General features: G+C 37.8%; 1 protein-coding gene and 1 pseudogene across 2 annotated transcripts in view; one reads left to right on the plus strand and one right to left on the minus strand.

Moving 5' to 3' along the window:
* Positions 1 to 27,123, minus strand: part of PAPSS1 (3'-phosphoadenosine 5'-phosphosulfate synthase 1) — a 157,231-nt gene that overhangs the window by 55,548 nt on the left and 74,560 nt on the right. For both annotated transcript variants that reach the window (XM_037830412.1, XM_037830411.1), the window contains exons 6-10: positions 26,665 to 26,778; positions 19,919 to 20,030; positions 15,996 to 16,201; positions 13,103 to 13,238; positions 1,804 to 2,072 (exon numbers count right to left, since the gene is read on the minus strand). In XM_037830412.1, the coding sequence (XP_037686340.1) occupies positions 1,804 to 2,072; positions 13,103 to 13,238; positions 15,996 to 16,201; positions 19,919 to 20,030; positions 26,665 to 26,778 (837 nt within the window). The remainder of the gene's footprint in view (positions 1 to 1,803; positions 2,073 to 13,102; positions 13,239 to 15,995; positions 16,202 to 19,918; positions 20,031 to 26,664; positions 26,779 to 27,123) is intronic.
* LOC119529743 lies at positions 17,391 to 17,882 on the plus strand (annotated as a pseudogene).

Below are 27,123 nucleotides of genomic sequence, written 5' to 3' on the forward strand. Positions count from 1 at the left end.
GTCTGATCTACAGCTTCATGGAGTACACTTTCTCTAACTAACCAGCAGGTGGCGTCCATGAGCCACCTGTTCCCCTCAAGCCAGTTCTCCCCTGCTTTGCCTTTGTGGTGAGTGGGGGAGTGAGTCTTGTGCGGTCCAATTGGTGTACCAAGCTTGCGTGTGTAGTTGGTATTGCCCGCCCTGTATACAGAAGCTGGCAGGGAATTGCCCAATCAGTTTTTTAGGGTATTCATTCCTTTATTCATTTTATTCAACAAATATTTTTAAAACGCCTACACTGCCTTGAAGTTAAAACCTAATTAGGATATATTCTTTACATATGGATAGCAAAGATTACAAAACATTCCTTCTGACCACTATCTAGACCCCCCAAGATCAAGACACAATGTTACTGACTCCCAGGGGTGTCATTCTCCCTGGCAACACAGGAAATGACTCCCGGGGATGAGCCTGGACCCAGCACTGTGGGACTGAGAGGATCTTCTTGACCAAAACAGGAAGAGAGATGAAACAAATAAGGTTCCAGTGGCTGGGAGATTTCAAATGGAGACGAGAGGTCACTCTTGAGGGTATTCTTATGTGCTATATAGATATCACTTTTCAGTTTTTGGTATGGTGGAATGGCTAGAAGAAAATACCTGAAGCTGTCGAACTACAACCCAGTGACCTTGATTCTTGAAGATGACTGTAAAACTATGTAGCTTGCACAGTGTGACTGTGTGATTGTGAAAACCTTGTGGCTTGTACTCCCTTTATCCAGGGTAGGGACAGATGAGTGAGAAAATGAGGACAAAAATTAGATGAAGAATAGGATGGGATGGAGGGGATGGAAAGTTTTGGGTGTTCTTTTTTTGCTTTTATTTTGGAATAAGGAAAAGATTCAAAAATTGATCCTGGTAAGGAACGCACAACTGTATGATGGTGCTGTGAATAACTGACTGTACACTGTGGATGACTATAGGGTATGTGAATATATCTCAATAAAACTGTATTTTAAAAAAAATAAATGAACAATGAGGGAAGAAGGGGAATGGGATGTTTTGGATATTCTTTTTTATTTTAATTTTCATTTTATCTTTGGAGTAAAGAAAATGTTCAAAGATCGATTGTGGTGATGAATGCACAACTATATGTATGACGATACTGTGAACAACTGATTATACACTTTGTCGGATTATATGTTACATGAATATATCTCAAAAAAATTGCATTAAAAAACAAAAAAGAAGCAATGTTACTTACCGTACTTACTGACTCTACTATATTCCCTCACAAAGGAACAAAGAACATCTCCTGAACTTTTTAAGACAACACACTTTTCTTCTCATTGAAATCCCTTTAGCCCTTCCAAAGTGCAGAAGAAGCAAAAAATGAGACCAAATCTGTCCCTTGGAAAGAGTGACTTTGGGCTTTGTTAAAGGGACAAGATCGGTATTGTCGGAGCTGCCTATCACGTGGCCAGTGGTTACGAGAGGAGCTCTGTGTCACACCTTCCCAACCTGACCCAGACCTCTGTGTACAGGGAACTTTCCCCTCCTTCACGACCAGGACCTACAACTGCAGTAAGAGCAAAAGAAGTCACTCCTTTCCTTCCCTCTCCCAAGAAGGCACAAGTATTCTTTTGCCGGGGCTACGTTTAGAAGAACATCCCTGGAAGTGCAGGGGAGTACTCCAGGTATAAATGTTTGGAATAAACCCATAAGCCAGAGAAAAACTGATAGTTCAGTCAGTGACCACAGATGTTAGTAAAAGTGGTTTCAACACTGTTTCAGTGAAAATCTTAAAAGCAGTCTAGCGGTATACCTCAGTTGGTCCAGCATACATCATAGGAGATGGGAAGATGGCCACCACTGTTGTTTCAGGATTCAGGACTCCTTCCTCCAGCACTGCAGCATGCTGCTTCATACGCCACATCAAAGGAACATCATCATCCTTTGTCCAGCCACCAAGAGGGTGAAGGAGAAGGACAGGGCGCCGGTAGCCTCTCTCCAGGAGCTGCTTATGAGTGTCCTGCATTAATAGAGCATGTCCATTGTGCACCGGATTGCGTAATTGAAATGCAAAGACAGCATCTGAAAAGAGAATTTCCAGCATTAGGAATGGTACATTCCTAATAAATGACCTTCCAAAATATAAGCAATCCTTGAAGCTTAATGCTTAGGATTATGCAAACATATGCATGCTTAGAATCAGAAACTAGTAAAAACCATGTACTGCTTTGACCATTTACTCCTGGCCAACATGACCTATACTTCTTCAACTGTAATTCATATTACATAAATCTTACATGCCTGAGGATATGTAATATAATAGTCATGGATTTATATCAATTATTTTCTGCATTCATGGGAAATTTGAGAATGATCATCAGACTTCCTGATCCTAGCATCCTGGTTCAACTGCTTGCAATAGATACAAATTCTTCATCTATACCTTAATTACCCAATAGGTCAATTCCTCCATGGGCCTAAGACACTGCTTTCTTAAAAGGAGCAGAAAGGTAGAAAAATTTGTAGTTTCAAAAATTTACTTATTATCCAAATAATCATTTATACTGATTATTTTGCTTGACTGGAACCCTATTCTGCTTTGTGATTCTAGGTTTGGATTTTAGATTACAGTTTAGCAACAGCAAAATCCCTTTTAAGAGCTATGCTATTACTCAAACAATGAAAACTGCTAGATTGATTAAACTGCTTAACTTATACCTCCAGCTCACACCCCTGGCTGCACTTCTACAAGGGGTTTGTTCCAGGAGTCATTGTTCTTTGGGGCCACAAGGAATTTCAAAGAACAAAGAAACCATCCAGTTGGATGAACTCTATATTTCATTGCCCTCATGACATCTGGCACATCATCAGCCATGCTGATCTAAGCTTCACTTAGAGAGGAACATTCACCCTCCCAATAGTTTTTAAGCCAAATGGTACAATGTTTCTTCCAGTCTATTTTCAATTCTGATTCTCTTATATTACCATGAGAAAATGCACAGATGGAAGACTAAAGCACCCTACTTTTCTAAGGTTTTCTGACTATATCCTGTGATACCTCAAGATTTTCAGCATTATCATTATGCCCTAAAGTTCTCAAACTACCAATTGAGGTGGCTTTCACCCAGAAATGACAGAAGTACAAAGGAATAGGAAGGTCTTGGTAAAAATAAATGAGCATTTAAAATTATTCTGCTTTGAAGAGATGTGAAGGACAGATACAGACCTGAAATTTTTTCTATCCTTCTGAATTCACTTAATATTTTGTTTTAATGTTGGCCTCCAAAGGAGTATTTTCACACCTTAATTAAGGTGATTACTGCTTGAACAATCCGGCATTCTAATTCTGGCCCAACTTGCATCACCTGGTCCAGTTCTTTCATCTCTCTTCCCCCTTACTTTACACTGTCCTTTCCTTTATAACTAGCCTCGAATTACAACAGAGACACTTACTAAGTATTAATGAATCCTCCTCCTGGATGGATATGAGTAGCTGTACTGATGGGGGAGGTTGGGGGAGTCTAGGCTTGCACCATGGAGCAGAGGGGTTACTCTGGCCCAGCTCATGTAATTCAGCACTGGGACCAAAGAGATGCCTGTGTGGTTGGGGCCAACAGGGCCTGGCCTGAGAAGACAGGCCATTTGATTGAGAGACTGCCTTCATACAGGGAGGTAGAGAAAATAAATAAATATACTGAAGACAATGGGAGCCAATTGTTCACTTAAATTGAAGGAAGGCATAAATACAGGAAGGAAAAAGGCTATAATTAACCATATGGTAATGGACTAAAAATGGAAATATGACCTCATAGTTTTTCATATATAGAGAATAGCTATAGATGTATGTGTATATATGTGTATACGTGTATATATGTGCATACATGTACATTTCTTAATTCTTCCCACTGAAAGATCTTACAAGCAATGAATACCTAGAAGCAAAGAGCAAAATTATAACCCAAATTTTGGATCTGAAATACCATTCTCCACATACATGTGGAGGACTCGGCAAAAGAGCTGATTCCAAGGCTTGAGGAAAGAAATAAACATGAGCTGGAACATCTTCTCGTGCCATAAAGAAACAAAATGCACTAAGAATGATGGGGCCATATCAAAAGGATATAAGAACCAGCTTAATGGGGCCCCAGCGGCCAAACCTGTGACAAGGAAAACATCAAAGTAAATAATAATAGTAGTGGATTGTAACCCACTGAGTAAAATAGGGATCCATTAGTCCATATAGAATAAAATTAATAAATGAATAAACAAATGGGGGAGAAGTGGACACTCTAACTTGTAGCAGAATATCAAATAATGAATATAGACGGAATGTAGATGGAATTGGAAAATCACCATTTGATAGGTTTTGTAAACAAGCAGGTAAGAGTTTCATAAGAATAAGATCTTTACAGTATCAAAGTCTCTCCCCCAAAATACCTTTAATTAGTATGTACAAAACATTTGTTAACTTTACAGCAGAAAAACCTGGCAACATCATCTTACACAAGTGGTAAAAGTTAACTTCACTGATGAGACAAATCAAAATCATGAGCCACCTGATATGATGCACTAAGAACACAGCATAGCTGCCTGTATTCCTGATGAACATGCATAACCTGAATTTAATTATGAGGAAACAGCAGACAAACCCAAACTGAGACATGCAACAAAGTAAATGATATGTATTGTATTCTCCAAAAAATATCAAAGTTGTGAACGACAAAAGACTCAGTGACTGTTCCAGATAGAAAGAGGCTAAAGAAACATGACCTAGATCCTGAACCAAAAAGAAAAGGGGATAAAGAGAAGACTTGGTTGTTGTGTTGTGGTTCTGTGTGCTGGTTTTGCTATAAAGGACATTATTAGGACAAGGGCATAATTTGAATGGAGTAAATGGATTAGACAGTATATCAATGTTAACTTCCTGATTTTGATAGGTATACTGTGGCTAGGTAGAAAAGCATCCTTATTTGCAGGAAATGCATGTGGAAACATATAAGAAATAATTGGGTATCATGACTCCTCTCTATGAGTCACATGGAGAAGAGAGAATCAAAGAGCAAATTAAAGCAAAATGTTAATAACTATGGAATCTGAGTGAAGGTACTACTCTTGCAATTTTTACATAAATTTGAATTTATTTCAAAATAAAAGGTAAAAAAAAGCAATAAAATATTAAGGGACATATTGGCCAATTACAATGTATGGACTATATTTATCTCCTGATTCTAACAAAGGGTAAAATACATATATGACTATGAAATTATTAGAAATTTGAAAACTGGATATTTGATAATATTAAGAAACTATAATTATTTTAGGTGAAATAATGGTAGTGTTGTTATGCTTTTGAAAGTCCTTACCTTTAAGAGATACATTCTGAAATATTTATAGACGAAATGACATGAGGACTGAGATTTGCTGTGGAATAATATGGGAGTGGGGAGCAGGGGTGAGTCGGGATAGGTCAGGGGTAAAAATGAAACAAGATTAGTCATTTAGAGGGACACGAGGATTCATTATACTATCATCTCTACTTATCCATATAAGTAGTATATGTTCAAAATTTTCCATAAAAACAAGTTTTAAAAGAAGAAATATGTAGGGTTCAGAAGAAGCAAAATGTTAATAACTATGGAATCTGAGTGAAGGTACTATTCTTGCAATTTTTACATAAATTTGAATTTATTTCAAAATAAAAGGTAAAAAAAAGCAATAAAATATTAAGGGACATATTGGCCAATTACAATGTATGGACCGTATTTATCTCCTGATTCTAACAAGGGGTAAAATATATATATGACTATATATGACTATATATATATATGGTTCAAATCATGGATCTAGTCTCTAGCCATGGACTCTAGCCTTTTAGGATTGAATTTCACATTCTACATTCTTGAAATGGGGATGATACTTCATTCAGTTATAGTTATAAAAGCAAGATAATATATGTCAAATACCTAGCATAGTGACATGCATATTTCAGTCACTCAATAAATCTAAGTTCCTTAAGACAATTCATTCTTTAAAATACAAAATAAGTTAAAAAACCACTACATCTAAAAATTCCTACTAGAAAATCAAACCCACTATTCTGTTGGTTCCTCAAGGTCCACTACAGAACAGCCCCAACTCATGTTTCCAAGAGGGTGTGCCTTGGCTCTGTACCAATACAAAGCCTTTGTCCTCGTTAATCAGGAACAGGTTCCAATCCTTGAATAGGACCCTTGGATAATACATCTCAGGTGTATGATGACTACATTCCTAGTTTTCAGACCAGTCAAATATGATTTTGTAAAATATCCCTTTAGCAAACATTTATATGACAGGATGTGCAAAGGAAACACACACAAAAAAATGCTGTCTCAAATACATATATTTCAAAGAGTATAATGATTTATCTACCTAAGCTTTCTTTCCAAAAAGAATTAATCTAGCTCCATAACAGATAAGGTTAAGATGGATAATTTACTAAAAGTTCACATTAGGAGCTTATAAAGGATTTTACTGCCAAAATTTCTTCCAGGTAGAATTACTTCCTCACTATTAGTTTAACTCAAAAATTCAATGACCATTTTATCTATCTGCCCATTTTCTACTGCGAAGAGAACCACGTCTTTCCTAAACCTCCAGTCTTCTCAAACCCTTTTAACTATCAACAATTTATACAAATGGCTTTAACCATCTGTTGCTCCAGGCTATATTTTCATCCTTACCACCTGGTCTCTCCACTACAGAACTTATGTGGATGAACATTGTAATAGGAGTAAAGGAATCACGCTGACTTGATCCATTGTACTTTACATTCCCAGGATATTGCCCCAACTAATATAACTCAATATGCATCACAATTAAATTATCCTCCATCACTTTCACATCAAGAATGGAAAAAGAACAATGCACTGGGGCCACTGATACTTCCAGTAACTTTCATTAATGTCTCACTCTTATTCCCATTTCCTAAAAGACAATGATTCCCCCACTGTCACACCATAATCAGTGTAAAACATTTGCCTTTTCATTTACTAATTTCTTATGGTTTCGTTTAAGACTACCTTACCTAAGATCATGGTTCCAACTGTTGTGAAAATTAATTTTAATACTTATGATATGATTTCCATTTCTTTCTAACTCTCTGTCCCCTGGTTCCTGGGCACGGGGAGGGAAAGAAACCAGTTTGGTACAAGATGAGGCAATAGTGAAACTGGTCCTGCTTTCCTGAAGCTTATAATCTAGTTAGAGGAGAAAACAAGTATTCAATAATAAGAGAATGTGTTACATAAGAGAATGTGTTAAAAAGTACACATTACCTTCAACTCCAATAGGACGTGATTAGAACTGTTTCCAAAAGGTAAGTCTTGTGGCTGAGGGAAGGAAAAACTGATGAAGGAAAAGAATGGTACCCCCATTTCCTCACCTAACTTCACCTACACAAAGATTGTTGGACTAGGTTTATTCATTCAGCCAATTCCTTCCAGCTCTATCATATGTGAGTATCAAACTCCTGACAAATCCAAAAAGCACTTTCCTATTATCCCAACCTCTACTATACATAAAAATCTACTCCAGTGTCTCCATACCCTCAAGGCATGGTAACCATGGCATCAAGCATTTATATTTAATTTGTCTCTTAGCCAATTTTTTTTTTTTTTAGTAAACATCATTAAACACTGAAGAAAATTGGGAGTAGAGGAGTAACCTATGATTATGCTACCCTAATACAACTGTTCTTGTTTTTTCACACACTCTCCTAGGCTTTCTCCTTATGCATACATTTAAGTCACTGTAATCAGAATACATATGACATTCTATGTTCTGCTAGGCCATTCTGGTATAACCACTTGTTTCTGACACCTTGTACTCCTTTAGAAACAACAGGGTTCGTTGCAGGGCTCTATGAAAATTCTTTCTTTACTTTCTCACTAAGGAAACTTATCCCTTCACCTGGATTCAATTACTATGCAGATACAGATGGCTTCTGTTAGCTGGATCTCTAAGGCCTGACCTTCCAATTCATCAGTTAAAGGATCTTTTTACTAAAAAACATTTCAATATATATATTGTTTATTACTTTCCCCATACTTTTGGTTTTTCCACCTTCACTATTTCTGCCATGACATGTCAAACCAAACTCATGTCTGGCCCCCCAAATCCATTCCTTCTCCTGTACTTCATGTCTAAGTGGAAAAGTGCAGTAGTACAGGTTCTCTCTATTTCCTCTGGATTCTACACCTTCTAGTTCAGGAGCCAACATACTGTGGAAACAAGTTAAGTCTGATCCCTTTTCTTATGGCAGATGGTAGGGGAAGAAGAAAATGGAGGAGGTTCTGCTGAGCATGAATTGATTTTTAATAGGGAAGGAAACGGTAACTGTTAGCATTTCCTGAAGGGGGGAAGAGAGCGGAGCACTGATCCCAGTGGATACATGTAGGAAACGGGCTCCCTAACGTAGCACCACTGCAAGATTAAGTACTGCTGTGGCATAGTTCAAAGAGCCAGCAAGACCTAGGTTTGACCCAGCTAAGCACCCACAGACAATTTCAGTTCCTGCGGAGCTGTTACAAGGGGTGAATGAGATGATGAGCGTGAAATTACTCCTAAAGCCTAGTAGCCCTTCCCCACATTTCTCGGAACTGAGCTGCGCTCTCCAGCCCACAGTCAGAGCCCTGGTATGCATCCCAACCAATAAACCCAGAATTACATGTTCCTGCTTCCTTCCTTTCAACTTCTCTGTAAAACTGTCCTACATACAACAGTAATTAATAACTCTCTTCTTCCCCTCCTACCAAAGTTTTATCTGCCACTTTATCCATTTTAATGCTCTAAGAATAGGCAGTTCTGATTTTCCCCATATCAATACAGTAGTCAAACAAGAGACTACTGACAATAGTTTCAGATTGCTAGGGAGGGTGTTTTTTTGGGGGGGGGGGGTAATGTTTGTTTTTAATTAATTGGAAGTGATAAGTTTGATCTTTCCCACATTCCCTCCAAGACTGTCATAAATTACCAGGCTTTGTTTTGCTTAAGCTACTTATGAGATAAATCAAGGTATCAGTAAGAGGCAACCTGAGTAAATAAGGATGCATTAATTTGAATTATTCACAAACAGGTACTCTCATACCCCAAATATGGCAGCAATGAATTGTTTTCCATTCCCAAGACAGAAATACTTTCAAATTAAAGTAAAAGTAATGTTGAATATAAAGCTCTCTGCCAACTGGGCTTTTGTACTGATTGTTCTCCCTTCCCCTCACCATCCTCATAATCTATTTCCTGCCTGTCCTGTGCATGGGGAAGGAGGTTCATGGGGAACTGTACTCCTGGCTCCATGCTGGGGACACTAGTAGGAATCACAGGAGGAAGGGAGAAAGAGTTCTTCTCCTACTACCATCCTGCTTCAGCACTTGATTCTGGCCACGCCTGCATCCCCCTATAACTAGCTTCTGCCCAGCAGCCCCTCCGCCACAGCTCCAACTCTCAACTGGCTTCACAAACATTGCTTCCTAATCCCTTGCTAGTCCCTGGATGCCTCCACATTCCTTGTTGTTCTCTTAACTCTGTCAACCCTTCTTTAAATACTCACTTTATTAAATTATGTTCAGAGCCTCATCTGAGTGTACCTTCTGTTTGCTGCTGATATCCTGACTGAAAAAGGGTCCCAGGACCTAAGCAACATCATATCATGATCTCTCTAGCTCACTGCTCTTAGAGTCATGAAAGTTTACTGCCTTCATAGTCATAGTCAAACTATTTGCTTCTGCCTCAGTTTTCTCATGTAGCACCCCCAACTTGGCCTGAAATATCCTTCTAATATTATTATTCATTCATTTCAAATATAACTTTCAACTCGACAATTCTATAAAGTTTTCTCCAATTTATTTGACACTGTATTAACTGGAAAAGGAAATAATGTCAATTCTTCCCTTTGTAAGTCAACAGGATACCAATATTCTGTGTATAATAAATAATTAACTATCACTTGGCTTATGTAAAATTCGTTCTTCCTTTCCCGGATACTGGTCAACCATCCGTGATTCACAGAATGTGACATCTGGAAATGCGTTACCTTGCAGTCACAGATGTGGGTATTAAAGACCTTTCAAGCCTTCCAGCTATAGAATGGTCTAGGACCAACAAAACTGATTATATTAATATACACAGAACAATAGCCAACATGGGGTAAAGTATTACTTCCAAGATGAGGGGAGAGAAAATGGAAGGGAAGTTAAAAAAAAAAAAAAGAAAGAAAAAAGAAATAACCCTAGGTAAAAGGAAAAAAAAATTCATGTTTAATCTCCCTTGAACTGTATCTTATACACGGCAGTAGATGGATAACTTGCTATTTGCATCTGAAAAGAATGAATAGAACTACAAAGCATAACTCCTTGGTCTGTAGCTTATTTGCCTTAGTCTGAAATGGAAAAGAAAATAAAGTAACTCTTGAAGGATCTTTGTTGTCTGATGTAAGACTAATAACTGGCTCTCAGCTACTTTAAACAAAATTGGAATGATTCATTATTCAACAGATTCTCTAAATGACTTAAAATATTTGGCTTTCAAAGAAGAGTATGTTTGAAACAGATGTAACATTAAAGTCTCCAATTATGAAATAATTCCTTAATAAGACCCCTCAATAGTGCCAACAATTAGTTTATTAACATCAATTCCTGATATGAGTTAAAGCTTCACAAAAAAAAATTAAAATAAAAAAGTTGATCTCAAGAAGTTCTCCATTAAACGTGTTCCTGTTGACCAGAAAATAAGAGAAGTCTTTACATGATAAACTAACAGATGCTTCTGGCTGACATCCAACTAGAACTGTCTTAAGCCATTTAACCATATATCATTTCTTGAATAAGAAAGCTGGCGATAGATGACTCCAGGGTTTAATCAGAAACTCAACATCATCAGGACACAGGTTAGCATATTTGTGATTTTCCTGAATACAACATGGCTGCAGGAGCTCCAAGCATTGCATCTTCACATGACAACATCCAAAGCAGGAAGGGAGGGAAAGCTGAGGAAAGATGATTTTTCTTTTTTTGCCATAAGCCAGTTTCTGGTCAGGAAGAAAACTCTTTCCCAGAAGATCCCCTCCCTTACATTTCAGTAGCAAGAAGTGATTCACATGTTAATCCTTAAACCACTCAAAAGCAAAAAAGGAATGGGGGTTCCATTATTGACTTACGTCAATCAAGATTCATTCCCCTATGACTATACCTAAAATATATTAACAAGAAAGAAAAGAACAGGGATTTTCACTCAAATACTCTAAAGCTGCCAGCCTGGAAATATGAATGAATGATGCAGGTTGGGTGAGAACTGGGGAGCACTGGAGAGTGTGTGGCCCATCTAAGACCTCCAGTTCCTGGCCCATTTTAAGTATTTATGACTTGAAATATCAGCAAACAACAGCAGAGCTTAGGAATAAACAGATCTTTTGCTAACCTTCACATAAATACAGACAGATTAGCTTGTAACTCACACAACAGAAACCATGACTCCCTAAGACAGGGATCCCTTATTATATATTCTAGGCACTGTTCAAAGTGATTTACCCATATTACCTCATTTAACATTTAAAAAAAAAAAAAACCCTATATGTTAGGTATCATCATTGTCCTTGTTTTACAACTGAGGGAACTGAGCCTTAGAGAGAGAAAATAATTTCCAACCATCACATGACTACCAGGTAAAGAACCAGGGGAACCATCTGTCTACAGACTCTGAATTACCACTAAGACCAGGAGTTCACAGAGTTGAACACAGCTGATGAAATGCGTGCCTTTTCCCAAGTGTACTGTAGTCACATGGGAAAGGGGACTTTGAGTTAACAAGTATAGCTCAGTGGCCAGCTATTACCCAGAAAGGCTACCACAGTCACCTTTCTCAGCCACCTGTACCTGATGATTTCTGTAGAATGATATACAAAATGTTATCCCAGACTAAAATGATAGATTGAATTATTTGGCACTCAAAGACATGTTCTTAATGCTAATCTGCATTCCTGTGGGTGTGAACCCATTTATCAACAGGATCTTTTGAAGGTGTTATTTTTAGTTAAGGTGAGACGCAACTGAATCAGTGGGGGCCTTAATCCATAAACTGGAGTCTTTATAAACAGAGGAAATTCAGACACAGTCAAGCAGAGAAGCCAACACAGGAAGTCCAGGAACAAGCTGGAAGTCAGCAGAAACTGGGAGACAAGACACAAGGAAATTTTGCCATTGAGACTGAAGGCAGAGATATAAGCCAAGGAACCCCAAGAATTACAGCAAGCCAGCAGCAGAACTCTACAGACTTTGGGAAGAAAGCATAGTCTTGCCAATGCCTTGATTTTGGACTTACAGTCTTCCAAATCATGAGCCAATAACTTCCTGTTGTTAAGCCAAATCATTGTATGGCATTTGTCATAGCAGCCTGGCAAACGAAGACAATTTATAATCCAAAAGACAGGCATCTATAGACTCTCTCTGCTTACTACCCCATTTTATCTTAATCCAGAAATTTTAAAACATTATCAACCTATTCTAAAATAATTTTTTCTGTTATTTGTTTAATGTCTCTCTCTCCCAGACTGTGAGCACCTGTCTTAGTTATTTATGGATCCTCAGCATTTGGCACACAAGCATAAAAGAGATGCATGACAAATGTTTGTTGAATGAATAGTGAAATGAGACAGCTCTGCCATCCCATTATTTGCTACTATGGTATATTCTATCCATATAAGATGTTCTAAGATACAAAGCATGTGATATGAGTGAAAATAACTTCTGTTCCATAGTTCTACTTAGCTTTCACAGGTAAGTTGTATAGTAAACAAATAAAAGTCCAATCAATTTTTTCAGAATCCATCTTCCGCAAAATATACCAAACCGTGGTGGATAAAATTATACAGATATAATCAAAACTGCTCTTAAGTTCAGGCTGGTTGTCTTAAGGTCAGTAAAGACTGTCTTTTCTTATATACTCCATTGCTACATTTACCTTTACTCCATCATTCTGTTTTACATTTTAGTAATAAGCATTGGGGAAAAAATCTTCTGGAAGATTCCCATCAAGCAGAAACTCCAAGTAGTCACATATTAGATGATTAAGTCTGTGCTTACCAGCATTCATATCTTTAAACTTCTGCTTTAGCTCAGTGGGAGTAAGACGATACTGATCAAGACCATCATTCCAATAAATTCGGTCCAGGACTTGAAGATCTCCTCCAATCAGCCAATCTCCTTGTTCCATAACCATCTAATGGAAAAGAAAATGATATAACTTTTTAAAATGAGAAACCAAGACGAAAGTAAGTAAGAACATTTCTCTCATAGAAACTCAGCATAGTTTTAAATTATTTCTATCTTGAGGTCAATAGTAAATCTATTTCAGACTATCACCAACTGAATTGGGATTAGAGAGGCTCTAAAATAGAATATATTTGGCAATTTCTCAAAAACCTTGTGGAACAACTATTATATGTGCATATGAAACCTGAACAAAACCAGTGTGAATAATTACAACCTTTTAAGTAACAAAAGCATTCTTTTCCTGTTGTTGTATGTTGATTAAAAGAATAATGTGCAAACCCGGGTCAACCCATCCTCTGTTTTCTCCAATCCCAAACTTTTGGGCAATTAAAGTAATGTTGATTGAGTTAGACACAAATGGATGTCTTCCAATCTCCCCACCACTTCAAATTTCCTACAATTTCACTCAACTTCTTTCCTCGCATCTGGGAGGAGGAGATAGTGCCCTTTAGGACTTGTCCATTTTACAATGCAGCTCAAGCTTATCCTTTTCCCCCACTACTTGAGTTTATATACAAGTAACGTACCTCGACTTCTGCGACTGCCTCCTGCCTGGTCTTTCTCATTAGAAAGTCTGTCCCCATCCATCAAACCACTCATTCAATCAATATTTACAGAGTAACTGGTATGTGTGCCAGGCACTGTTCTAGGCACTGAGGAATACGAAAAGAAAAAGACAAAGAGTCTGCTCTAATGGACTTACTCACACTGGAGCAGAATAAGAGACAGTGAGTAAGAGGAAAGAGTATAAACGGAGCCGGGAAGAACAACAAGGTCAGACTGGGTAGGGTCTTATAGGCCAGATGAAGGCACTTGGGTTTTATTCTAATTACAGTGGGCAGCCACCGGAGAGTTTTATTTAAGAGTGGAGAGCTATGTTCCGATTTATGTTTTTAGAAGACTCTCTGCTCTGTAGAGAATGGATTGTAGTGGGTATGAGAGGAAGCAGGATTCTAGCTCGGCGACCTGCTTTAGTCTAGGCTACAGATGAGGATAGTTTGTACTGGTGGGAGTGTGGCTAGAATGTGGATATTCTGCACATGACTACCAGGCTAAGCTTCTTAAGCACTTTGTTTGTGACCCTTTCATGCTTCAAGCCTGTCACTGACCTCAGCATTCCTGGTGAAGTGTGGTTTACAAAAGGCAGAGCACTGTAGCAAAAAGAGCACAAAAGACCTAGACTCCAATACTGACTTCCTCATTGGTACTTCTGTAACTCGGGGCAAGCTGAACCTACTCTAAGATTCTTCACCATAAAGAAAGCAACCTTATTTGCTTCCAAAGGTTACTGTAATGCCTGAAAAAATAGAAATGTGGTTTGAATGGCATAAAGCACAAATACATGTGAATTGTTATTCTGACTGGACAAAATATGAACCTCTTACGGTAGAACACTAAGCCCTCTATCTTCCCAAATTCCTCTCTCCCACAACGAGGTCTTTCGTAAACCTGGTGACGTTTGCTTCCCCTGCTCCATAAACCTGGAATGCTGTCCCACTACCCCACCCCACATACATCTTACCAGCTCTACAAGGATTCTTCCCACGTACTAACTATTTTAAAGAGTCTTACAGGTCACTCTAAACAAAAGTGGTACATAGTATTAAGAGCACTCACATTTCTTAATTAAAAATTGAATGTCTCCCTCCACTGAGTTCATAACGGGAAAAACTCTACTGCTTCTTGTTATGTATCATGTGAAGTTCTATGTATACCAATAATTACTTTCTGCTACAGATTATGGAGTAATAAAAGGAAGACAGATTTGAGGCCCAAAGTCTTGGATTCAAATCAGGACTTCATCCCACCAATCAGCTGCATAACTTTGGCCAAGATTTTATATTCTATAGGTCTCAATTTCTCCATCTGTAAAATAGAAATGCCATCCATCCTATAGGTGTGCTATGTACTTTAAATAAGAATTTTCACAAGCATGTTTAATAAATTATAAAATGTTATTTGTTATTAACCATGGAATTTTAATGCTGAAGGAATGTCCGACACCATCACTAGTTCCCCCTATTTTCTAAGACAATATATCTCTCCATAAAAAAAAGTATCATTTTTGTCCTCCACGAGATATTAAAACAAGATTTAGCACATTGCCATACTTTAAGCAGAGATTATAGAGAATTTCTCAATATATAACCAAAATTTCGCTTAAATTGGTTTCTCTTAAAGCTCAAACACTTAACAACTGACAGAAGTTTGACTTCAGTGACAACATTCCACATGTAGTATAGAAAATAAATGAGGCCCTTTGGGAAGACTAATTATATTTCATTGCTTCCACATGGGAAATACACTGTTAAATTAAAAGCCCAGACTAGATTAAACCACCCTGTCTTGGGCTCCCATGACACCCTGACCTCACATGCTACTTGCTACTCATAATTATATGATTGACATCTGTTCCCACAACCAAACAGTGAGTCCCAATAGTATAAAGACTGTGCCAGTCACATCCATCAGCCCTATATTCCCAGCACCAGCATCTCAGTGCCTGGTACAGAGCAGATGTTTAAAAAATATTTGTTTTATCATTTATATTTATTCATATTTATATGAACCAAAATGACAAGACCACGAATTCTGCAAAATATTAAGAACTCTGATAGAACAGCCAATACATAGGAAATGCCCACATTTCAGCACAAAAATTACTGGCAAAACCAGATAAAACACAACAAGGTTTATTCAGGACCTTGATGTAGGGATGGTTCTTGCACGTGGTCCCCCACTGTCTGGCACAGCGCTCTTCCTTCTTGTGCTCAAAAAACTCTGGATTACGAAGAATAGCCACGCGGTAGCCCTCATACATCAGAGCAAATGCTGTGCAGCCATCCAGCCTCTCTTTATCTTCTTGGGTAGCTGTCAGAACTATAGGTACTGACAAGTTAATGACACCCCCTGCAGGGCACAAAAAAAAAAAAAATTAAACCACAGCTTAGATTACTCAACAGACCTTACAACCACCTTTCACTTCAGTGACACTCTTCAATAATAAAAGATTTATGGGTTCCAGAGACAGCATTCAATTGGCACCTGGCACAGAAAATCAGGAAAGAGAAGTAGCTACAAGCTCAGAGAGAGAGAGGGAGAATGAGCAACAACACAAGAAGTTCGAAAAACAGCAAGAATCAACAGAATCTATCCTATCTAAAGTAATACTTCTCACAACATTCATGAAACTGTCCTTGGGAGAAAAGATAGTATGGAATCACAGAAGTAAAAGAAATTGTTTACCCACTTTGTCTAGTTTATGGATGGATGTGTAGAAAAGTAGGGGAGGGAAACAGACAGACAAAGGTACCCAGTGTTCTTTTTTACTTCAATTGCTCTTTTTCACTCTAATTATTATTCTTGTTATTTTTGTGTGTGTGCTAATGAAGGTGTCAGGGATTGATTTAGGTGATGAATGTACAACTATGTAATGGTACTGTAAACAATCGAAAGTACAATTTGTTTTGTAAAAAAAAAAAAAAAAAAAAAAAAAAAAAAAAAAAAAAAGAAATTGTTTAAAAAGGAATTATCAGCTAGTGATACCTAACATCACAAAAAATATACTGAACACCCCCAATATACAAATAAGACAAAACTATGTTTTAAGGCCTTTTCAAGGAAAAATTTAATCCTCATTGGTTAACAGAATGATATAAGTAACCACATTGTGAGTGGCAGGTTGATTAAGTATACTTGCTAGGAAGACAAAAACAACCAAAAATATTTATTATTATTTTTTTTTAACACAGTCAGAATCTAACCACATCAGCTGTCACTCACCAAGAAACAAAGAAGTAATTGTGGACTGAGTGCTCAACTTAAACCATAATGTGCTGTCAGTGAGACCAGACACATTCTCAGCACCCAAGCTTTCAAGCTCTAAAAGTTTTCTTTTTTTATTCCCTGTCCAAGACTAGAAAAGTAAAATGCACTCTCAAATTCATATGTAGATCATATTTACAGTAAATAGAAATGATACTTTTGGGGGAGACCATGGCATGACTTCTTTGGACAAAAGATGTCAATAGCTTTTCCACCACAGGTTTGCCACCAGAACACAGATGTCATGAAAACCATCACTATATCTTAAGCCAAAATGGGAAAGGAAAAGACTCACATCAACACTGTCATCATTAGACATGCAGATTCTGGTACGTCTACCATTACTGGCCACTTGATGTACAAATGTGGTGGAATTGACCAAAGAACCATCAAAAAATTTGAGGAGGAGGCTGCGAGATGGGAATGGGGTCCTTCAAGTATTGCCTGGGTCTTGGATAAACTGAAGGCTGAATGTGAGTGTGGTATCAACACTGATATCTCCCTGTAGAAATGTAAGATCAGAAAGTATTATGTGACCATCATTGATGCCCCAGGACACAGAGACTTTATTAAAACCATGGTTATAGGCACATCTCAGGCTGACCGTGCTGTCCTGTTTGCTGCTGCTGGTGTTGGTGAATGTGAAGTTGGTATGTCCAAGAATGGACAGACCTGTGAGCATGCCCTTCTGGCTTACACACTGGGTGTGAAACAACTAATTGTTGGTGTTAGCAAAATGGATTCCACTGAGCCACCCTATAGCTAGAAGAGATACAAGGAAATTGTTAAGGAAGTCAGCACCTACTTTTGGAAAATTGGTTACAACTCTGACACAGTAGCATTTGTACCACTTTCTAGTTGGAATGGTGACAACATGCTGGAGCCAAATGCTAACATGCCTTGGTCCAAGGGATGGAAAGTCACCTGTAAAGATGGCAATGCCAGTGGAACCACACCGCTTGAAGCTCTGGATTGCATTCTGCCACCTACACATCCAACTGGCAAACCCCTGCTTCTGCCGCTTCAGGATGTCTACAAAATTAGTGGTATTCGTACTGTCCCTGTGGACTGAGTGGAGACTGGTGTTCCCAAATCAGGCATGGTGGCCACCTCTGCTCCAGTCAATATTACAACTGAAGTGAAGTCTGTTGATATGAACTACAAAGCTTTGAGTGAAGCTCCTCCTGGGGACAATGTGGGCTTCAATGACAGGAACATGTCGATAAAAGATGTTTGTCGTGGCAATGTGGCTGGTGACAGCAAAAATGACCCACCTATGAGTCACACATGAGCAGGCTTTACTACTCAGGTGATTATCCTGAACCATCCAGGCCAAATCAGTGCTGACTATGCACCTATCTATGCTGATTGTCACACAGCTCACATTGCTTGCAAGTTTGCTGAGCTGAGAAGAAGAGAACTGTCATTCTGGTAAGAAGCTGGAAGATGGCCCCAAATTCTTCAAGTCTGGTGGTGATGCTGCCATTGTTGATATGGTTCCTGGCAAGCCCTTGTGTGCTGAGAGCTTCTCTGACTATCCTCCTCTGGGTCATCTTCCTGTTCATGATATGAGACAGTTGCTGTGGTGTCATCAAGGCAGTGGACAAGAAGGCTGCTGGAGCTGGCACGGTCACCAAGTCTGCCCAGAAAGCTCAGAAGGCTAAATGAATATCACCCATAACACCTGCCACCCCGGTCTTAATCAGTGGTGGAATAATAGTCTCAGAACTGTTTGTCTGAATTAGCCTTTTAGTTTAATAATAGTAAAAGACTGTTTAATGATAACAATACATTGTAAAACCTTCAGAAGGAAAGGAATGTTTTGTGGACCATTTGTTTTTGGATGGCAGTTTTAAGTTATAAGTTTCAAAAATCAGTACTTTGTAAATGAAAACAACTTGATCAAAAATCTGTCACAGAATTTTGAGACCCATTAAAACAAAGTTTAATGAGAGGAAAAAAAAGATGTCAACAAAATAAAAAATAACTGCTTAGCTGTGTTAAAATTATTACCACAATGTGAAGCTTAAAATGGAAAATTATTAGGTAGAATTGCACCAAACCCAAGATTAGGCCATTACTTAGGAAGCAGTATAGAAAGACTTCCAACAAAGAAAATCAAAAAGCAATATTTAATCCTTATGTTCTTGTGATAAAGTCTCTAAAGAAAAATGATTAGGAATTGTGTGAGAAGTCATATTGGGAAGAATTTGGTAGCAATTTAGTACAGTTCCATGATATTTTTAAATGTTTTCTTTAACATAGGAAATTAATTTTCTCAACACAATGCAAAGTTAAAGGTAGATGGATTGTAACTATAATATGCTGCACATAAATTTCTTTGGAAATTAATTTTTTAAATGATTTAAAAGAATAGGAAGAACTGTCTTTTGATCACCTATTACAGCATTCCTTATTAGAAGGCTCAAGCATGGGCTTTGGGAGGTTCATGGAGCTCCCAAAGTGTGGTAAACTTCATATATATGTGTACTTTGCAGGGAGAGGTTTTCCACAGTGATCAGGTAGATACAGCATGGGAAATGGTATTTGCATTTAAATCCATTTTCTGCTCTAATCCCCTAGAGTCTTCCCTCTCCCCCTGAAATAAATCAAAATCAGGGGGAAAGAAAAGGAAATAAGATCTTACATATAAGTAAAGTGTTCACTACTGATATAATTTAGTCTTTAAAACGCTACCTCTATTTAGATACTAGGACTAATTTTAAAAACAAGTGACGATTTCCTGTAACTTTGTAATTTTTCATCCATATTCATAGTAGTACTGAATGTAAAATATCTTACCATCAAGAAGACAATCAAAATGAAGGCACTGCAAGTACTCCCTCTCTCTCATAAAGCCATTCAGTGGTGTTGCCCAACCTTCAGCCAAAACTTGCACCCACTGCATATCTACCTAATAAATAAGAAAGTAAAGTAATGGTTTCTATTTCACGTATTTATCAACAAAAGGAGTAGTGGCTTTTAGTTCAATTTTGAAGGCAATGAAGACAAACACTTCAAGAATAATTATAAATTAAACAAAATACAACAAAGAATAAGGTCACTAGGAAAATAATACGCATTTTCTCCAATTAACTTTAAATAACATTACGCTTGCAATTATTTCTACTAAGGATAGCTAGTGGTTCTCAAACTTTAATGTGTACCGGAATCCCCTAGATGGGTTGTTAAATAAAACAAAGGTTAATCCACCCAAAATTACTGATTCAGTCAGTTTGCTATGGGGCCAAGATTTGTATTTCTAACAGGTTCCCAGATGATGTTGCCCCTGAAGTTCTGGGAACCGTATTTGTTGGTTCTGAAACCACAGTCTGAAAATAAAACAAACTGTAAATAAAAGAATTTTCAAAAGAAAGTTCCCAATTGTAGGAAGATGGCAGAACAGGGAGCTCCAGGATGCAGTCCCTCCACCAGAAGAAACCATCTGAAACAATTATTTTCAAATTTGGGAGACCAGAACAACACTGTACAGCATCCAGGGAAGAGCAAGAAGAGGCTGGTAGATTATGGTACTGACCAGTAAATTATTCTCTCCTTATGGCAGTTACCAGTACCCAAACCCCACCCTCGTGGCAGGCAATCGAGAGGTGCAACTCCTGGCTAGCTCGCTGGTGACAGAAAGGGACATAAAAATAATCTTCCCCAAGACCAAGGATAGCCACGGCCATTTGCTGATCATGGCATTTGACTAGAAAGCATCTTCAGGTCACTGGGGGCCTGGATCTGAGGGCAGCCATTGTTCCAACCCACCCCAGACAAAGGTGGCGGCAGGGTACACTTAAAGACGCTACACTTCTTCAGGGCTGTGGGAGACAATTTGTTGAAGGGCTGCATTTGCTCAGCAGGTAAAGAAAGCTCCACTTTGGGGAGCTGTGGAAGAAGCTTTTGGGACCCTTCCTGATCTCCTCCCCAGGGCAGTTTGGAGCTGTCTGCGCCCCGCCTTGTGGGTCCCTGGCCTGTTTCAGATAGAAAAGACTGATGGGAAAATCCTCTACGGCATGCCTCCCCACTCCCAGAATTTGCCCCAAGCCAAAGCAACTTGAGACAACAAAAGGAGCGTAAGAAACTATACAAGTGGACAGTGTGGGGCAAAGGCTTGCCTGCTTTAAAACCCCAGGAAAGGGAAGTCTGTCTCCTGGGAAACAGGGCATTCATACTCCTGTAGACAGGGGAACTCCAAAACAACTAACAAGCACAAGCCCAGAACAAAGATACAAGTCCAGTAAAAACAGGAAGCACCCTGCACATTACATTCACCTTGGACAGACTTTCCTGACAGAACAGAGCTCAAGAAAATCTCTTTCTTATCACCAACTGGTTACAAAATCATGAACTCAGGAAATAAATCCCAGAGTTAGCATTTTAATATTTTAAAATATAAATATTAAAAACATTTTTAATACTTTGAAATATACAGTGTGAATGAGAATACAAAAGAAACAGGAAATGATGACCAATCCACAGGAAGAGGATAAAAATCCAGAAAACACCAACGAAGACAAGAATGTGGACGTACCAAACAAAGACTTTTAAAACATGATCTTACAATTGCTCAAGGAAATGAAGAAAAACACAGAGAAAGAACTAAAGGACAGCAGGAAAACAAAGAATGAGCAATATGAGAATCTTAATAAGGAGATAAAAATTTTAAGTAGGAACCAAAGAGAACTACTGGAGTTGAAGATCACAATAACTGCAATGAAAAACTCCCAGGAGGGATTCAACAGCAGATTGGAGCTCACAGAAGAAAGAATCACTGCACTCAAAGACAAAACAATTGAAATGAGCCAGTCTAGGACAAGAAAAAAAAATTTATAAAAAGCAAAAGCAGCTCAAGACACCTCTGAGACACTAACTGTACCAATAAATGCATTATGGGAGTTCCAGAAGGAGGAGAGAAAGGGGCAGAAGGAATATTCAAAGAAATAATAGTAGAGGACTTCCCAAACGTAGCAAAAAATGTGAATATGTACATCCAAGGAGCTCAGAGAACACCAAACAGGATATGTGAAGAAAAATACACCCCATCTTATACTGACCATACTATCATCAAATGCAAAGGACAAAGAGAGAGCTCTGAAAGCTGCAAGAAAAAAGCAACATGTTATGTACAAGGAGGTACCAATTAGAATGAGACCTCATTTCTCATTGGAAACCATGGAGGCAAGAAGGCAGTGGGTTGAAATATTTAAAGTGTTGAAAGAAAACAACTGCCCACAAAGAATTTTATATTTGATGAGACATTCTTTCAAAAAATGAGGGAGAGATTAAGACATTCCCAGATAAATAAAAGCTGAGGGAGTTCATCACCACTAGACCTGCCGTACAAGTAATGCTAAAAGGAGTCCTTCAGACCGAAAGGAAAGGACACTGGACAGTAACTCAATGCATCATAAAGAAATAAAGACCTCTAGTAAAGGTAACCATTTGGATAACTATAAATGCCAGTATTATTTGGTATTTAACTCCACTTCTTACTTCCTATAGGTACTAAAACGCAAATGCATAAGAATTAATGATAAAGTATAGAATTACTACCATATGACCCAGCAATCCCATTACTAGGTATATACCCAAAAGAATTGAAAGCAGAGACTTGAACAGATATTTGCATGCCAAGGTTCATAGCAGCATTATTTGCAACTGCTAAAAGATGGAAGCAACCCAAGTGTCCATCAGCTGATGAATGGATAAACAAAATGTGGTATATACATATGATGGAATATTATTCATCCATAAAAAGAAATGAAGTCCTGATAATGCAATGACATGGATGAACCTTGAAGATATCATGTTGAGTGAAATAACCCAGATGCAAAAGGACAAATATTGTATAATCTGTCTGATACAAAATAACTAGAATAAACAAACTCAGGGTCAGAATCTAGAATGTAGGTTACCAGGGGATGAGGTATGGAGACAGAATGGGAAATTCGGGCCTAAAATGTATAGGGTTCCAATTTGGAACAATGGAAATGTTTTTGTAAAAGATAGTGGTCATGGTAGCACAACATTGTGAATATAATCAACAGCACTGAAATATATATATTAATGTGGTTAAAAAGGGAAATGTTAGGTTGTAATCAAGTAAAAAATTCTTTTAAAATATCCATAAAACTACTATACTACACAACCCTAAGTTAAACCATGGACTATAGCTAATAGTACAATTATAAGAATGTGCTTTCATCAGTTGTAACAAATGTTCCACACCAATATAAGGTGTTAATAATAGGAGTGCTATATGGCAATCCTGTATTTTATGCATGATAGTTCTGTAAACCCACAATTTCTCTAATATAGGGCAGAAAATACAGGGGGAAAAAAAGTTCCTCACCCCCACAAGAGTACCCTTCACTTAATAAAGACTGAATCATTTTAGAATCTTTAAGATTTCTAGGATATTCCTTCAGAATGTTAAAGAATTAATAAATAATGTATCACTAATATAAACTGGATATGATCATTTTGTAAAAGGGTATATACAGCAGTGGTTCTCAAATAAGAAAAGATGAAGTATCTGGCCAAGTAGGTATGCAGCAAAATGTTGCTTATCATTTATTCCCAAATTACGTTGTCCAGTGTGCTCCAGTACAAAATCAAATTAATGATAGGATTTTCCCCTGCTTCAATTCACAGGAAAAATTATACTTACAGACCGAATATTCTTGTTTTCAAGCTCTCCTCTTACTAATTTTTCTTAAATCTCTGGCACTGGCCACCATTTGTCTCTACTGGAATCCAATTGTAGATGGTATCTGACTTAACAAGAATTTGGAATGCTAAGTTTTTCCTGTGCAAAGAAGAGTGTGCATTCCAGGTTCTCTGCCAATAAAAGCTTGAGAACTACTGCATAAGAAAAACTCATATTTAGAAAAAGGAACTGTTTTTCTGGGTTCTGGAGTCTGACTGACTTGGATTCATATTCATTCATTCATTCATTTTCTCCTTCTCTTTTTATGTATAGGGGTGTGTGTGTGCGTGTGTGTGTAAGTTTGTGTTTTCTGTGTATTCATTCCATGCAAAGTTTGCCAGTGATTAAACTGTTCTTTTCAACTAGCTAGCTTCTTGAGCTGCCCTTCCCTCTTAACTCCTTGGTGTTCCCCAGTATGTCTTGTCATGTCAGAGACCCAATCACAGAAAGTATATCAAGGTAATCTACTACTATTAGGCATTTGCTTAACTGCTCGACGAGTCTTTTTTCAAGCCCCAAAGGAAATTTTTTTTTTTTTTCCTTTCTCCATATTTTCAATTTTGGCACTTTCCCAAGTGCTTTGAATTTTTGCTATACTAAAAGAAAGATTGGGAAATTCATCTTCCAGTCCAGGTTCTTATTTCTTTATCTCTCCATGCTTAAAGTATATCTCAATGATACCATTTAAAATTCCCTAAGATTGAAAATGACAAATTACAGTTTCCACTGGTGTCAAATTTAGTTTAATTAAGAAGTTTTTTACTGAGAAGTATACCTGGTGATGTCATTAAAGATAAGATATGCAATACAATTATTGTTTTGTTTTGTTTTGACAATTGTCAAAACCCAAAACACCTTGTGGCTCTTTCAGTACTTAATTATTTGCCCCTAGTATATGTGTGGACTAGTAAGGTATTCCTATTAATTACAGTCCCTAGTATGCAATACGTAGATTTTTCCCATATACCATTCTATTGTCAAGTCTCCGTACTGGTGTCAGACCTTAGAAGTATATCATGCAAGCACCTATCTATATTTTGTAGTGCTGATCTGTGGGATACATGCCTTTAAACAACTCCTTTCAATCCTATTCACCTTCAATACAACCCTGATACTTGTAATCCCATTAACAATCATTACTCCATCCATTCCCATACTTTGAATTCACCATCATTAAAATATCTGAACATATTAGATTATCATTCCCTCTCTACTAACCACAGCCTATCACTAGATTCCTAATATTCTACATTATAAGACATTGATTTGACATTGTACAGTGAGTTCACAGATGTGATAATGTACCATATCTCTCCTTTCATGTCTGACTGATTTCACTCAGCATTGTATTTTCAAGGTTCATCCACATTGCCATATGTTTCAGGACCCTGTTCCTTCTTACTGCTGCATAGTATTCCATCATGTGCATATACCACATTTTGTTTATCCACTCATCTGCTGAAGGACACTTGGATTGTTTCCATCTCTTGGCAATTGTGAACAATGCTGCTATGAACATAAGCATATAAATGTCTGTTCGTGTGACTGCTTTCAAATCTTCTGGGTATATACCACGGAGGGTATTGCCAGATCATAGGGTAATTCGATACCTAGTTTTCTGAAAAACCACCAAACTGTCTTCCACAGCAGCTGTAGCATTATACATTCCCACCAGCAATGAATAAGAGTTCCAGTTTCTCCACATCCTCTCCAGCATTTATTGTTTCCTGTTTGTTTAATGGCAGCCATTCTGATTGGTGTGAGATGGTATCTCATTGTGGTCTTGATTTGCATTTCCCTAATAGCTATGAAGATGAACATTTTTTCAAGGGTTTTGTAGCCATTTGTACTTCCTCTTCGGAAAAATGTCTTTTCATATCTTTTGCCCATTTTATAATTAGGCTGTTTGTACTACTGTTGTTGAGTTGTAGGATTTCTTTATATATGTAGGATATCAGCCTCTTATCAGATACACAGTTTCCAAGTATTTTCTCCCATTGAGTTGGCTGCCTCTTCACCTTTTTGACAAAGTTTTCTGAGGCACAGAAGCTTTTGGTTTTGAGGAGTTCCCATTTATCTGTTTTTGGTTTTGTTCCTCATGCTTTGGGTATAAGGTCTATGAAGCTACCTCCTATTACTAGGTCCTGAAGATATTTCCCTATATTATCTCCTAAGAGTTTTATTGTGCTGTTTCTTATATTGAGGTCTTTTATCCACTCTGAGTTAATTTTTGTATAGGGTGTGAGGTAGGGATCCTCTATTATTCTTTTGGTTATGGATATCCAGTTCTCCTAGCCCCATTTGTTGAAGAGACTGTTCTGTCCCAGTTCAGTGATTTGGGGGCCTTATCAAAAATCAGTCGACCACAGATCTGGGGGTCTATTTCCAAACTCTCAATTCCATTCCATTAATCAACTGATTAATCAAGGTATTAATCAATACCTTTGTGCCAATACCATGCTGTTTTGACCACTGTGGCTTTATAAGTAGGCTTCCAAGTCTGGAAGTGTAAGTCCTCCCATGTCATTCTTTTTTAGGATGTTTTTGGCAATTCAAGGCCCCAAATAAATTTGATAACTAGTTTTCCCAAGTGTGCAAAGTAGGTTGTTGGAATTTTGATTGGAATTACACTGAATATGTAGATCAGTTTGGGCAGAATTTTACAATTTAAACACATTCACCATCCCTGGAAATTGTGATAGACACTACAACACCCCGGACCCACACCCACCCCCACCCCCACGACCTCAAACACTGCTATAAATCACAAATTTACAAAATAATGACTATAAATGGTTATCTCACTTGATCTGAAGGGCAATAAAGCACTTACTTTATTAATTTTCAGTGCCGGTAACGTTTCTGCATCTGTTTTTGCCAAATGAAGTTTATTTTCTGGCACATACAGTTCTTTTACTTCGTAAGAAGCATCCACAGGTACAATGTCCTATACAATAACAAAAAATAAAATTAAATGTTTGCTAGAACAATTTTGAGTTCTTCAAAGGGTAATGAAGACAATATTTCAAATTAAGATTTTTTTTAAAAAAAGCATAAACCAGTTGCTTTGAATGCTGTGCCCACCCCTCAATAAGTTTTCCAAATGTCCATCTATTTTCAAGGAGGCAACATTCCACATACAAGAAAGTGAGCAAAATGCTCCATTATCTAGTGGGAAAAAATTTCTAGAACACACCACATATGTCAAAATAAGACAACTGTAAATAAGAGGTGACCTCAAATAAGAGGCAACAGCAAAGAGAACTGGGGGGGGGGGTGAGAATTAGTCTAG

This window comes from Choloepus didactylus, chromosome 3 (genome assembly GCF_015220235.1).
Source record: "Choloepus didactylus isolate mChoDid1 chromosome 3, mChoDid1.pri, whole genome shotgun sequence".
In the NCBI taxonomy this organism is placed as follows: Eukaryota; Metazoa; Chordata; class Mammalia; order Pilosa; family Megalonychidae; genus Choloepus; species Choloepus didactylus.